The following is a 16,291-nucleotide window of genomic DNA, read 5'->3' as shown; positions in this document are numbered from 1 at the left end:
GTCTGCCTTCTTCCGCCGTGGGGGCCTCGCGGCGGAATGCAGCGGTCACTGGCGGGACACGAAAGGGTGCCGTCATGCGAAAGTGTTTCTTTCGGCGTGCTCCAGCGGATTCACCGCAGAGTTGCTGCGGATGAGCAGAAGCCGGGTTCACACTATTGCGAATTTGTTCACGGGCCACTGCCCAGCGAAGTACATACGATCAAAAATATTGATTTAATTTAATTTTAACAAAAAACTGTATTTATGTATTCGAGTATTTTAAAAAACTTAAAGATAATTGCAATTCCACTTACACTTGACACCAATTTACTTAAAATAATTTATACAAAAAACCACCAAAGATGCTTATGAGCTGGCCGAAAAACAATATAAAGAAAATTAAATTTATTTAAACTTTCTTGTTATATTTTGATTCACACATAAAAGGCTCACAATAAAATGTATCAATAAATTCTGTGTTTTCTGAAGCATCCATTTACATCATCATAGTACTTTCAGATATTATTTATTATTCTCTTCAATTATTATATTCCAACATGCACTAAGTTGAATGCAACATATTGTTTTTACATTGAATAATAGCAATCCAAATATAAATTTTCGAGTAAAGGCTGAAATTTGTATTTATTTTTTTCGTGTTCATCCATTTTATTTGTGAAGTCCTTGTAAAAAATTCTTCCTGTTTTTATTTATTTCTTTCGCTTTTAAATTTTTCCATTTTAACCTGATAGAATACTGTAAGAGAAATATTGTTTTCATACCAAAATGAATAAGTATGTGACAGCCAAATGTCATGTACTCATTCATGCTCTCGTTTATTCTAGTTTAAACTAGTTTTTTCAGCAAGGAAATGTATATGCTTTGGATGACAATCAATATTTAAGAATTAAATGGCTCTAAGCGACCCGATGATCTAAATTACTCTAACCTGTTAAAATTATAGCCAGCCACAGTAAAATTTAAGTACGTCAGTTCCATTTAAATGCCTGCAAAAAGAAATTTTTGTTCTCGTATAAAAAATAAAAATAATAAACAAACTTGAAAAGTAAATTTAATATTGATAAAATGTATATTCTTTTAAAATTCCGGAATTTCCTTTTCCTATTAATCTTTAAAAAAAAATATTTATTTACAAAAATATAAAAAAAAAATATTTCATAATTTTAATTTATTTTTCTTTGTTCTTTTAAATCATTTCAGGCATATCATTTTTAATATGTAAATAATGCTTTTGCCCTCAGGTCATGCTATTACCAGTAATGACCAACAGCAGCCACCTAGTTTAGGTAACGGTAGTATAAATGCAAGTAATAATATTGATTATGGAATAATAACAGACACAACAACAACATCTAATAATATACCAACGTCATTAATACAAACAAATAATATTGTTGCTACTAGTACACCAATAGGTAGTGTAGCATCAGGAATATTAGCTACAACTGTAACAACATCAAACAATATTATAAATAATGGACAATTATATATGACAACAGGTATTCTACCAACAACAAATTTAAATGCTATAGCAAATATAAATTATATAGATAGTGATATTGTTGTTACTAAGCCACCAGCTGGTACAGTAGTAGGAACAGGAATAGTAGCAATAGCAGCTGCAACAACAGCAATAACAACACCATCAACAACGGCTGTTATAACAAATTCTGTAAATACAATTCAAGCTGTTAAAACGGCAACAGCTGCAACAAATACTTATAATGTAGATTTAACGAAACATTTAGATGTGCTACAAGATGCACTAAAAGATGGATGGACTGTACATTGTGGAAAAGAAGGGCGTTTATATTATTGCAAGTAAGTTTTTTTTGCCTTTTTATTCAAGTTACTTATTTATATTGTATTGAGAAATTTATAATGAAAAATTAAAAATAAAATAAAAATATCAAATACAACAATATTTTACAATGAAAATCCGGAGTGCGTGGTGTGATTTCATTATACAATCTTCATTATAATTATGATTGACCGTACGTAATAATCATTTGAATTATAATGAAATTTTAAAAAAATTAAAAATAAACTGGAAAACAAATAAAGCACATACCGTTGGCGCAAAATAAAATATAATTTTTAATCTTATTGTAGTGATTTTCATATGATTTAAGCAATACAAGAAGATCAGAAGTTGGTGATGAATTTTACTCCATTATAATTAAAGATTCTTTACGAAATTATTAATTTTATTCATATTTAAAATTATTTAATTTATTAAATAATATGCTATAAATATACGAATGCTATAATCCAGTTTATTTTAAAACCAACGTGTTAAATTCGAGGGCCGCATTTAAAAATAGCCATATAATTTCTCCAACAGATTTCTGAAATAATGTAGGAGTATAAGACTTCATAACTTACTTAGTGATCAATTAAGCTGCCATTCATATGCCAAATATTGAAATTGCAAATATTTTAAAAATTTTGTTTCACAGTTCATTGAGAATAGTTGGAAGCTAGGTGAACATTCGTCTTTATTGGAGACCAGCTCAGAAAATGAATTCTTTTGCACAGCTAAAAAGTAAGGAGGCACAGCTTCGAGAAAAATTTTGCCTCATTGCTGAGTAACAGAAGGGACTGGGAGCGAGACTTTTCGGGCCTCCCAGTTGGAACACACGTTGTTAGATGGTACGCAGATGGGTCAAAGACCAGTATTGGGACGGGTGCGGGGGTATTTGGGCCAAGGACCAAATTCTCCGAACCTATGGGAACTTTTCCGAGTGTGTTTCGGGCTGAGTTGCACGCCATTGAAATGTGCGTGCGGTTCAGCCTGGAAAGAGTGTATCGGGGACAAGAAATAATGATTATGTCGGATAGCCGGGCTGCGATCGGAGCGCTGAACTCGTTTTCAGTATCCTCCGCGGCAGTATGGGGCTGTCTTGAGAAACTCAATGAGTTAGACAGATGCAACCGAGTCACACTGTGTTGGGTGCCGGGCTATGTGGGCGTGGAAGGAAATGAGGCCGCTGATGCGCTTGTAAGGAAGGGGGCAAACACACCTCTTCTTGGGCCGGAACCCTTCTGCGGAATCGGACCACATACTATTCGTTGGGAATTAAGGAAGGAATCAGAAAGAAGGCGGTCGGAGCGCTTGAGAAGTCTTCCGGAGCTGCGGCAAGCCAAAGAGCTCCTGGGAAATTATGACCAGAAGCGATTTAAGAAAATTATAGGGTTGGGCAAGAACCAGGTGAGAGTCCTCACCGGCATTTTGACGGGTCACTGCAAGCTTAGGGGACACATCAGTCGGCTGGGCCTGGAAAATGAGGATGCTTGCAGATTTTGTGGGGAGTATGGGGAGATATTATGCTTCTCTTCTCATTTCGCATGGTCAACTACTCTGTACAACATAAACTTTTACTGAAGCTCATCTATAATATCACATTGAATCGATTTTGATTTAAAAAGCATTCTTAAATGAAATTCTAAAAAAAGGCAATTTTTTTTTCATTATTAAATTTTAATTTTTGTTCCTTTAGTTTCATATTTTAATAATATCACTTACACTAGTTTTCTTCTTCTCATTTTAATTTTCAACTTCAAACAACAATTTTCCTTCATTTATTGTTCTTTTTGTAAGAAAAACTAAAAGTTTTTAATTGTAATTTCTGACCCATTAAAAAGTTTCTGAAAAAGATGAATATTCTATTATGCAAAACTTTTTATTTTAACTTTTTTACTTCTTTTAACAAAACTCCATTTTTCTTACCCATCTCTGATATTTTATCATCTGTTTTACTGACTGAAGAGAAAAACTAAAAAAAAAAATACAAAAACCAAGAGAAAAAAGCAAGTCTCCAAAAAAGTTATTAATTTTTTCATAGTTTACTCCCAAAGATATGCATTTTTTTTGTATTTTTAAATTAAATGAAAATATGATAGGAATCTCTTTACACTCGTAACTTGAACTGAAAAATGTAATTAAACCAAAATTTCTATATGGAATTATTAAGACAAAGAATTTCAATTTTGAAGTTGGAAAATAATTTAAAATTGAAAAAAAAAAGATTTGAATGTTACCCATAAATTTCCTGTATAACTATGTACGAAAATGTTGTTATATAAATTTTGATTTAATTTATTACAATTAAAGTCCTTTTCTTTTCTGCATTTCAACTTCTCTTCAAAAAACCAAAATTGAAAAGACAAAAGATTCATAAAATTAATTTAATTTGCGTTTTTGTTTTTTTCTTTTTCTTTTACTATGTATTCATTATGAGAATTTGATTCACTTTGGTTCATCACGTTTTCTCTATATTTTTGGGCTTTTTTTTTTGTTTTTTAATTCTTATTCATTCATTTCCGTGCTATTCTTTTTTGGATTGCAAGGATTGTACGATAATATTTAGAACAAAAAATACTATTAAAAGGCAAGTCAAGTGAAAGACACTGCGCAAAAATCAGTGTGTCTTCTTATGATAAGAATGGTTTTTTTTTTTGAATTTCTGAAAATAGTAGAAAAATTATTGAAAAGGAAACCGGGGAACAATATAAATTAAATTGAAATTTTCTAAAATTATTTAAGAATTATTATAGTAATATATTATACTCGCGAGTCATTTAAAACTTACTTACAATTTAATTTCCTGTATTTGACATTAAATTCCACTTTCACTTAGTCATTTTATATGAGAAGAAATTCAAAATTTCTCTATTAAAATTCTCAAATTCAGCTTGGATCAGATTTTCATGTTTCAGCTTTGTTCAGTGGTTGTTAAATACTCGCGAATATTGTTTTTGGAATGGTATCCAATATTAATAGTATGGAACAAATGCATGAGAGACGGAATAAACTCGAGCTTGGCTGTTTTATAATTATTAAGAAAACCGAATTGTTAGAATGAGATTTTTTTGTTCATTCTCTCATCCAATCCATATTGTCTCATCCAATCGTATTTTAAATAGAAAATTATTAATTAGAAAATTTTCATAATTAATAATCATAATTAATTAATTATTTCTTATCTTATATTTTTTAAGATTTTTAATTCAATTTTATTACAAAATCTTACAAATTGATTTCGGAAATAAATTGCCTAATTATTTTACAAGTAATATGGAAAATTCCCCTTTTTGTGATTCTATTAGTTTCCAATTATACTAAATCTTCATTTTCATTTATTTTAAATCAAAATCAATGAAAAGATTTCTTTTTCTACTTCTTGACCTCCGATTTAATAAAAAAAAAAATTTATATAATTTGTTTTCATCATTAATCATAATAGTTGTCAAAATATTTAATTAATTTCTCACTTAGAGAAGAAAAATAAACAAAAGCAAAAAAAAAAGTATTCTTAACCCAAATTCAATTTTTATTTTTTCTTTATCTTTGTTCTACTATTAAAATTAAAAATAATTTCTAATGAAATATTTTCCAATATTTTTATAAACTTAAGTAAATTATAGCATACGTACGAAGGTACGTGTTTATTTATAAATTCAATGTATCTACTCAAGTACTTGCATATTACAACATTGTAATAAAAATGCTATTAACAAAAAAATAAAATTGCCGGGAAAAAATTTTGTACCAATAATATTCTGGAATACTCTCAGTAAATGTTAAAAATTTAAAATTTCGTAAAAGATATTATGAAATAAAAAACTTTTGTTATACAACATATTTTAATAAATTTCACGGAAAACAAATTCTTACTTTGATGTTACAACTTCAGTATATTAAAAACAGCACAGCCTCAATAAATTTTTGAAAGTCACATGCAAGTAATCCCTTTGATTGCAAGAATATTAGAATAATTTTTTAATTTTACACTTATTTGGAAAGAATTTAATATTCGCATCTCGTAAACTTTTTAAATTTTGACGCCCCATATTTCCGGAACTGCAAACTTTTTCACATTTCTATAAAAGGAAGAAGGCCACTGTAAATGTCATGTAATTGTTTATCTTAACCCACTTAATTATCTATCCAATCCAAGTATTTTGTTATCGTTTCTTTCAAATTTTTTCTTGGGCTCATCCTAAAATTATGCAATAATTTGATATACATGTTTTGGTATTTTATTATTTGATATACAGATACACAATATTTATATGAAAGTTCTAATCTTGAGAATAAAGTCAGTCACAAGCGGGAATATTATAAAATTATTGATTCAGAATTTCACTGCACGAGTAATTCGTGTAGTAATTTTTTCTATAATTTCATAAATTAAAATTTTTAACAAATTTTTACGCTCTTCAAGAAATCTTTTATTATACTGAAATTCAAGTAATTTGCGTCATAAATTTTATCCAAAAAAACATATAATTGTGAACATAAAGATACAAACAAAAAAAAATTTATTTAAATTTTAAAATAAGAAAAGAAAAACAAAAACACTAAAATCATAAGACTATAATCAGCGCGCCCTATGGCCTATTTTCATCAATTAGTTTCCATTTATTTTGTTTTTGTTTTTATATTTTTCTGGTCTTCTTCTTTCTTTTATTTTAATTTTATTTTCCATTGATGATGTTCTACGAGTATGTAGAAAACAAGAATAAAGAACAGATAAAATGTAAAATGGGTGATAGCTATTACCGCCACTGTTTCACTGCATGCCACCTCTCAATATTTTAAAGCAAAACTAATTTAAGATGATGAATGATTTATGTAATCATTTTTTGTTTTTGTTTTTTAATTCAAAATTAATATTGAAAATATAGGGCGGATTCTTTAATGTTTTCTCTTTAAATTTTTTTATAATTTTGCAATATCCGATAATGAAATTCTGTGGGTATTATAAATATCTGAGTTAAAGTATCAGATTGTTGTTGGGTTGAATGTACTCAGCTAAATTACCATAAACAATTCGGGAATATCAAATTTTCAATTATTGATCGTATACCATTAATAAAATATTTCTATAACATTAATGTATGTAAAAAAATTAAACAAAATTCTTAAGAGCTTCGTCTCTATAGTCCTCTAGTAGTCTGTATAAAACTTACTCTCTAAAATTTCCTCTTCTATACTCTTAAGGTTTAGAGTTGCTTAGAACAACTATGGCATTGATTATTCTCTGAGTATAAATATTATTTTTCTAAAATAAATTAAAAAAGAAAATAAAAAAAAAAATTTTAATAAAGCATCATAATATTTTAATAAGCATAAATAAATTTTTGATCTATCAAATTAAGATGTTCTATAAAGAATCATGAAAGCATGTGGTGAATATTTAAAAAAACTCAAACTATGACGACTTTCTTTGATATTTTTTCAATTTTTTAATGACCTTCAAATTAAATGCTCATTTTATAAATTTCTTTTATAATTCGTGAATAATGTTTATTTAATAAAAATATTTTATCTTTATAATTGATATTGATTAATGTCGTGTATACGTGTGTTGAAAATTGACTAAAATAAAAATTATTAAAAAAAGAAAAAATTAAAATTTAATTATTTAATTTAAGTAAGTTAATTAAAAAATTGATTTTTAAAAATAATGATGTACTTGAGAAGTGTCACATGACAATCAATTTTTATTTTGAAATGGGTTAGCCGTTTCTAAAAATAGGCATATGTTGCCATATAAAAATCATTTGAGTCATTTCTGTGAACGAGCTACACTTACTTAGAATATGTTCAACACATCCGAATAGGAATATGGTGGATATTTGCAGGATATCAAACGAAGTTTTTTAAATAAGTGAGAAAGTCATACGAATGAAGGGAGATATTAGAGAATGAAGGGAGATATAAGAGTGTGGACATAATAGGTGTCATACGACTGAATGAAGAGAGAATGAAGAGAGCATACAAATGAGAAGAAAAACATAACAGATCAAATTTTATACGGATTACGAATTGTTATTTTTACCGTATTTTAAGTGTGATGTAGTGAACCCTAAAATATTTTATTAATTATTCTTTCGAAAAATTAAGTTAGCTTTTGAAAAATATTGCCAACATCAATTGTATCGCATTATTCAAAAATAATATGATTACCGTATATGCTTGTTACAATTATCGATATTTAACGAAATTTAACGAAACTTAATGAAATTCAACGATATTTAACGAAATCTAGCCTTATTTGAATACAGTAAAATTTACAGATTCCGAAATATGTGCGAATAGAAAATTTTTATTTTTCAAAACAATAATTTCAAAATTAATTAAAAAAATTCATTAATATAATTAAAAATTGGATCATGGAATCAAAAACATGAATTTAAAATTTTCAAAATAATTTGGCAACTCAATAATTCTACATTTTCGAATCAAATTTAAAAATTCCTTACCTATAAATAACACAAATAATATTTTGCTGCATTAAATCTTCATTTTCAATAAAATATCTTCAGGATATTGTCATTAATAGATATGTGTATGTAAAATTCCTTTTATTATGATTTTCTTTCATTTTTCACCAAAATATATAATAAAATTATTACGTTTCATTTATAATTTCATCGAAAAGTACAACATTTTGTTCTCATATATGGGAAAAAATGTAAAAATAAAATTTATACACAGCATTTTGTATATAAAATAATGAAAATTGATACAATTTTGAAATAATGTTATTTAATACGCCTTAAGGATAATTAGACAAAATCATCATTCTAATTATAATGATCTCTCACTCTCTCATCATTTCATGTGTGTGTACATATAAATTTTGTATGTACATAAAATGTAAGCATTATTAATGTTATTTGTGTAGAAAGAAAATATTTCCAATCATTTATTTATTTTCAGCTCGATAATTTATTATTTCCAAAAAAAATACCTATAAGTCCACTATAGGATACTTAAATTAAAGTCTGACTTGAGTTATTTGCAAGTCTTATATCATTCTATTAATCACTACGACTATATATAGTGGGTACCTTCCCATAAATTGTAAATTTTAAGAGAAATGAGTTCGGTTCAATGCTCCATTATCGCTAATATTTTATTTTGAAAAGCAAATATTTTTGCTTACAATTTACTTTATTAGTTTCTAAGGATTTTTAAAATAAATTAGGTATAAACGTATAGTAGTAGTTATAGGTACAGCGCATGGCATTAAGACAACGTTGCAGTAATTAGAATTACTAATCAAACTAAACAATTTTAGCAATTTTCGAATACATAAATCTACTCCCATTCTTAATAATATTAGGGCTTCGGAATAATTCCTTTAGTGCTTTTAATAGTGACCTACTTTATCCAAATTCTCTCAATACCTATGAAGTCCTCAGTGTCATACCCGCATAACATTCCTATGAATAGAAAAATATATGACGACTACAAGTATATCTCACATATTTTTCTCTGTGTAAAACAATAACACCCGTATACAAAAAAACTTGAAATGTCCTTATAATGTAATTTTATTTTGTAATAAAATACTTTTTCAAAAAAAAAAAAAAAAAACAAAATACAATAGAAAATAAATTTTAAAAATAAGAAATGGAATGAAAATGTACAGAATTTTTGTCAGTTTCAGAGATGATAAATAGGAATAGAATCCTTGAAGAATTCATTTTTCTGTTTTGTTCTTTTAAAGAAAATATCAAATGAATATGACAAGAAAATTTCAAAAAAAATGATGAAAAATATTTCTTGAATGTTTTTGATTGCGCGAAAGTTGATTAAAAATTTTCTTTTATATTCTGTTTTTTTTTTTTTTGTTTTTTGTTTTTCTTGGTTTCTTTCTCTAATTTTTGTCTAAGAAATAAAACATTTTTAATTAGTGTAAGACTATGATTTTATTTTATAGAATTTTTTGTTCAAACTGACGGGGTACATTTTACATGGGGAAGAGGAACACATTGTCAAATTTCAAGATGTTTAAAAATTTTAAAATAAGTTTTTACTTTTATTTTAAATATTTTGAAATTTTTCTCTTTTTTTCTACTTAAATCACTTAAAAGTCATTTTAATCACATTTAAAAAAGTTAAAATCAAACACCTACGGAAATTTTTTGTAATGAAATAAAATATTTTATAAAATGTCAGTTAAAATAAAAAGGTAAAAATAAATTCAATGTTAAACGCAGTAATTTTAAAAATACGCAATATTTGCAATGCATTGTAAAGTGATAATACAAAAGATTGTATATATTTGAATGAATAAGCAGCCCTAGCAACAGTTTTATGTAATGATTGAGAACTTAAAAAAAATGAATGCTCTTATCATCGATCTCACTCACCTAATTTCTTTTTTGTCAGAGTCGCAATAATGAATATCACATTCAGTCACTATCAGAACTCACTCATATTACAGAAACAAAGATATCCACGGTGATGGCGCAAATAAACAAATTCGTCTACTTTGTCAGAAATAAATCCGGTTTTTAGCTACTGAGCAATTAAATAATTAAGAGAGAACTCAATAATGCATTTTTATGAGTACAAAAATGGCCAGGAGGCTTGGGGTTGCTATGACGGATGTATGTCGTGGGTGTCGGGATGTGGCGAAGGTAGAGGATGTAGAGCATGTCCTCTGTGCCTGTCCATTTCTGATGTGGAAGAGAAGGCATGTCTTGGGGGCTTATTTTTACGATGGCCTGGGGGACCTTTCTGAGTTGTCTCTTGCGCGGCTTTTGGGCTTCGCCAGGGAGGTTGGCTGGTTTGGATAGGGGGTCTTGTGTGTCGAACTGCATGGGGGTTGTTGGGTGTTGGGTGTTTTTGGGCGTTGCCGATGGGCCTTTTTCCTAGTTGACCTAGTGCATTTCGGGTGTACGGGTGGAGACTTCCTCTCTTACTTACTTACTTACTATGAGTACAAAACCCAAGTATTTATTAATTATTGTACAATTTGGGATTTGGTACAATTTTAGATTAATCAATTTAATAATATTTTACACAGTAAACTCTGATATACTAAAATAAGTTACTATTAATATATCACTTAATAACTCAATTATTTTCACCAGAAGATCATAAAATGAATTATGTGTACAACTAATTCCATCTCTGTATTATTAATTCAAATGATTCCTTAAATTTTTAAATAATTCAATATAGCCATAGATACAACAATAAAAAAGTAAAATTTTTATTTCATCACTCCACTTTATGGCAGAATGATTCATTATCTAGAATATTTCAACTATATTATTGGATTTTATTTGAATATGCTCATAAAAATATATTGTATACGATGTCAAAATCCGATTGTTATGAATATAAACTGCTATTGCCGTCTCCAAAAATTTGTATACGGAGACTATACGAATATTGCATTAAAACTCACATTCGCAGTGTATTATTCCTACAAGTACAAAAATTATATTTGTAATTTTGTATATGTACTGAAGAAACCGGATATTTTTGTCATTTTCATGATAATTTTCAATTTTTCCATTTCTCATTTTCAATTTTTCTTCTCTGTTCTTTTTTTTTTTTCATTTTTATGACAGAAAATTATTTTTTGGCGGCGGCAATCCATTAAAATTTATCAAATAATTTCAGAAAATCAACCTTTTATTTTTGGTTTTCGGGTTTTTTTGTGTAACTGATTTAGCAAAAATTAAAATTTTCACTCTAACTAAATAAAATTTTATGCTAAATATTAAAAATAAAAATCAAGTCTTTTCCCAAACAAAATTTGCTTTTAATTTTATTTGCATTTTAAATTAGAAAATATTTCGATAGATTTTGGCAAAATAATTAAGGATAATAAAATTTTATAAACTGTTTTTAAAAAGCATAAATGGTTTATTTACGTGTGTGCTCTGTATGTGTATTAGATTTTGTAGTGATATTATTGGTGAAGTCGGAAAAATCGACTCTTTCTTTTAAAATACAATTTAATTTTTCCATATTTTTCATATTTTTCAAATTTAATTCAAATTTTTATGGTCATAATCATTAAAACATTTGCATATCCAACAACTCCTTCCCAATAATTCTCTAGTAAATATACGGTATATGAAAATATCGTAAATGAAAAATTAAAATTTCTTTTGGAGCTCGATACGAGTACATTAATCTTTTATTAATAAATGGATGATAAATGTCCCTAATTTAGGGTAAAGAGTGAATTTTTCTACTTTCGAACGAAATTCTAATATCCTTATATATTATTCCTCAAATTTCTTAGCTAACATGGGTAAGTTTGTTTATCTAACATTAAAAACTAAGAAATTCGACTTAAGAATTTTTTATTTGCACAAGTACACTAAATATGACCGTATTGCTTCTGTTTTAGAAATAAATTTTAATATAGGAAGCAATCCATATTAAAATTGGAATGTGCTCAAAAAAAAAAAAATGACTTTATTTTTTTTTATAAAATTTTGATTAGGGTTTATTTGACTTTACAAAAACCAAATTGAAAGATTAAAAGTTCAAAGCAAAAGCAAACCTTTATATGACAATTTTTTTTGCTTATTTTAATATTTAGGAATTTAGGAAATTAAATTTGTCTCAAATATGAATTTATTATTATTTTGTATTTACAATAGAAATTTATTAAACTAATATTATGACAAGGACTATATGAAAAAAAAAAAGAAAAATAATAAAGGATATATGGGTTGTGCTAAGTTGTGATTTTTGTTATTTATTTTGGGCACATTTAATTCTCATATTATTTTATATACGTTAAACTGTGACATTATCGATATAAAGAAAATTTTTTTAATTTTAATGAGGTCTTCTTTATTTTTGTATATTTTGTAATATTTTTTATTTCGTTTTGCAAGGTTATTTCCATAAATTATTTTTAAAAAGTTTTCTTATTTATTTATTTTAATATTTTGGAACTGATAATGTAATTTATAAAATTTATAGTGGAATATAGTTCCGTTAATAATTTATGAAAGTTTTTAAATAAAATTTATGGCCAAGGTGTTCTATACAAACAGAATTTTTATTAGTTATGCCAAAATATAATTTTTTGTTTTTAAATTCTAAATTTTTAGAACTGTTTAATTGTGAAGCTCATTTAAATAATGAATAAGCAAATGCTATAATTACAATTTTTTAATCCTACTGAATTAATATATTTTTTTGTCAATTCCGAAGGTTTTGAAAAATTTAAAAAATTCTACAGCATAATTCGAAATTAACTTGTAAAACCATATGCAAAATGCAATTGTTGTAAAAAAATCTTCTGCAAATTTAGAAGAAAGTTTTTATAATAGGATATAGGAGAACAAAATCCTCCATCTGCTTATTTTTCTGATTTCGCAGCAAATATTTTAATGATCTTAATGAAATACTTAATGATTTTTAAGCTCAACTTATTTGCTCATGTCGTTTTTCACATTTTGATATGAATACCAAATAGTAAAACTGTGTAGTCAAAGCCTTACTTTTTGAAATCGTTTACTAAACGGAGTTGCATGTTTTGTTTCAGAATGCATGCATCCAATTTTTTCTTAAGATTTACTTTATATATACAACAATTTATAAAACTGCCTTTTAAATTATTTTACTAGATCAAATGCTGTTTCTTAAAGAAAAATTTAATTTACAATATATACTTCATTTAAAGCAATAACATTTTTAGAACAAAAATTCAGAAAAATCTTGCTTAAATTTCGAGATAATAGAAAAGAATTTTGTTCAAAATAGCTAGAAATTCCATATGTTTTAGGTCATTCAGAATTAGGTCATTCAGAAATTTAAATCAGGATTCATTGAAGGCAAAAACTATAATACAAAAAATTTCAATCCATTAAAAATTTTAAATGTGCCACTACAGTCTAGATAATTGTACAAATTTAAATTTAATATGCACATAAACTCATTCATAACCATTTTCTACTCGTCTTGTTACACCTGACTGTTTTAATTCAACTATGAATTTTATTAATGTTTAAAACAGAATAAACATTTTAACATTAAGAATTTTCTCCTAGTAATAATAAATGAGATTTCATTCTAAGAATAATACGTAATGAAAATTTTCGCTCTAGTTCCGATTACGATTCTTGTAATTTTTTAATGTGAATGTTACATAACTAGTGCTGTAGTATAGATTTTTATTGTTTTACTTTTGTTTGTATATGATTTACTAGAAAATACTTTTGCAACTACAAATTCATTTTTTTTTCAAATATTAAGATTCTAATTGTTTAAAGTTAAAATATTACTTACAGAACTCATATTTCATAAATAGTTGGATATAAAGTTATACAATGGGGTTTTGTTTTTGCCCTTACAATATTTTTGTGTTAAAAGAAGTTCAAATTTAAAAATATTTTTAAAATTAAAAAATAACATTAAATATAGTTTTTTTAAAAGTAAATTAAAATTTATTAAGAATGTGAAATTTCAAAGATGATATATGAGAGCCTTGGAGCAGAGGCTGACCCATTTCTATATTTTAAAAATTTTTCAAATGAGTTGCGTTACAGACAAAGAAATTTTCATATTTTAATTAATTTTCATACCAAATGTCTTCCCAGCTAGAAAATTATTGTGCACAAAGTGCGTTTCAGACAGAGGAATTTTTGTAATTTATTAAGTTTTCACACAAACTGAGTTCCGGATTTCTAATATTTTTCGATTTTTCATGTAAATTTCGTTCCAGACGAACACATTTTCATTATTCTCTGACTAGTGTAGCTTCATTTCTGCTAATTATCCTTGTCTGAACTCCTATGGCTAGGAGTCCGTTTTCATGAAAAACCTCTATGCTATCGCGGCAAATGAGCGTACAACTCTCTTTAAAAATTACTAAACATAAACGTACAGTAGTGCCCCAGATATTTTTTTAAATTTATTTGAAGTTTGCTGAAAAAAAAAAAAACAAAAATACCCTCCCTCATTTCGTTTCTGTTCATTTTTATTATTATTAATCCTTCCATTTTAGTGTTTGTTCAAAAAAACAAACAAAAAAAAATTTTAAAAGAAAAACATATTTTGTCCTTTTCATTTTTTTTTTATAGTCAGAAATTTTTTTTTTTTTAGAACGAAGACAAATACTAAAAGATTTTTCATTGCTCTATGTCTTTCCATCACAATTTTGTATATAAAATCTGACAGGGAAAATTTTTAAAGTGCAAAAATAGCTCCTGGCAAAAGAACTCTAAAAAAAAAAACAAAAAAGAGCGAATTAACAAATAAACAGAAAAAAATTCTTACATGTCTTTCTTATGTAAATCATTTTTTATATTTGTCATATAGAAGCGTAATATATAGAGAGAATTAAATTTAAAAGAGAGCGAGGTTGCTAAAGAAAATATAAGGTGATAAGTAACAGACACTATTTAAATTTATATAAAGAAAATGTTTGTTAAACACACACAAATGTATGCGAGTGTTTGAAGAGTGTTTGTTAGTATATATGCACATATACATACACCTACGTTTTAATATTTGCATATTAGTGTGCGCAAATATTTCTCAAACTTGTTCATTTTCTTTTTTCTATAATTCTTAAAGAATTGCTGTTTTTTTTTTCTTTTCATGTTTAAAAAACTTTTTCTAACATCCTTTTTCTCTTTACGCTTTCCGATTATATTAAAAGTGTTTTTATAGAATTAAAGGATTCTTATTTTAATGTGTAATAAACGTGGGTATATTGAGAGGATATTTTATTTCTTTTTTAAAATTATAAGACTATTTGTAGTGTTATTTTGAAGGATATTTTTCATTTCAATTGCTAGAAAGACACAATATAGACAGAAAAATCATTTGAAAAACTATATATTAAGAAAACATACTCCAGACATGTACATTATTATTCATATACTTTTTGATCTTCAAAATCAGTATTCATTCAATTGCAAAAGCATTGTCTTAAAGAGTAACAATCCTCCTTGCATCTATATACCATTTCTTTTTTATATGTTATGCATTTAGTAAGAGTCTACTGTAATTTTTAAAAAATATTGTACTTGAATGACTTCAATTATGTAAATTTATTGTTATACTGCAATATCTTTATTTTTCTAAAAGCCCACACAAATAAAATATGTCTGATGTTTCTTATTTATATCAGGTTTGTTTAGAATACAATCAAATATTAAGTAATTATTAAGGGATAAAAATATTTTAACATCATTGCCAATTGGTTTTCGAAAATTGAATGATGTTGTGTAATGGTTTAAATGTGTAATGGTTTTTAACAAATTGTGTAATGGTTTTTTTAAATTCTTATAGAGAATGAGTGTAGGTCCAGTAATTATATTAAAGGTCATAATGTTTTATAATAAATATTTAATTAATACCCTGATTGTCCTTTGTAATTATACTTTCATTAACAATTTAATTCAATCATTTAACTTATTGACAATAAATCTATTAAGTTTGGAAAATGTGAAAAATACTAGTACTAAATGATTTTTGCTTAATTTACAGTACTTTTATAAAAAT

At 26.4% G+C, this 16,291-nt stretch overlaps 1 protein-coding gene across 1 annotated transcript in view; it reads left to right on the top strand.

The window, feature by feature from the left end:
- LOC129608184 (uncharacterized) overlaps window positions 1–16,291 on the top strand; it is a 163,249-nt gene that overhangs the window by 77,768 nt on the left and 69,190 nt on the right. Inside the window, exon 2 of the mRNA XM_055519542.1 lies at window positions 1,201–1,821. Within this exon, the coding sequence (XP_055375517.1) occupies window positions 1,226–1,821 (596 nt within the window). The 5' untranslated portion in view covers window positions 1,201–1,225. The remainder of the gene's footprint in view (window positions 1–1,200; window positions 1,822–16,291) is intronic.

The sequence above is a fragment of the Condylostylus longicornis genome, unplaced genomic scaffold, assembly GCF_029603195.1.
Source record: "Condylostylus longicornis isolate FDR11 unplaced genomic scaffold, ASM2960319v2 ptg000030l, whole genome shotgun sequence".
Taxonomy (NCBI): Eukaryota; Metazoa; Arthropoda; class Insecta; order Diptera; family Dolichopodidae; genus Condylostylus; species Condylostylus longicornis.
Note: the sequence above shows the minus strand (reverse complement) of the source record. Positions and strands in the feature narration are given on the sequence as shown.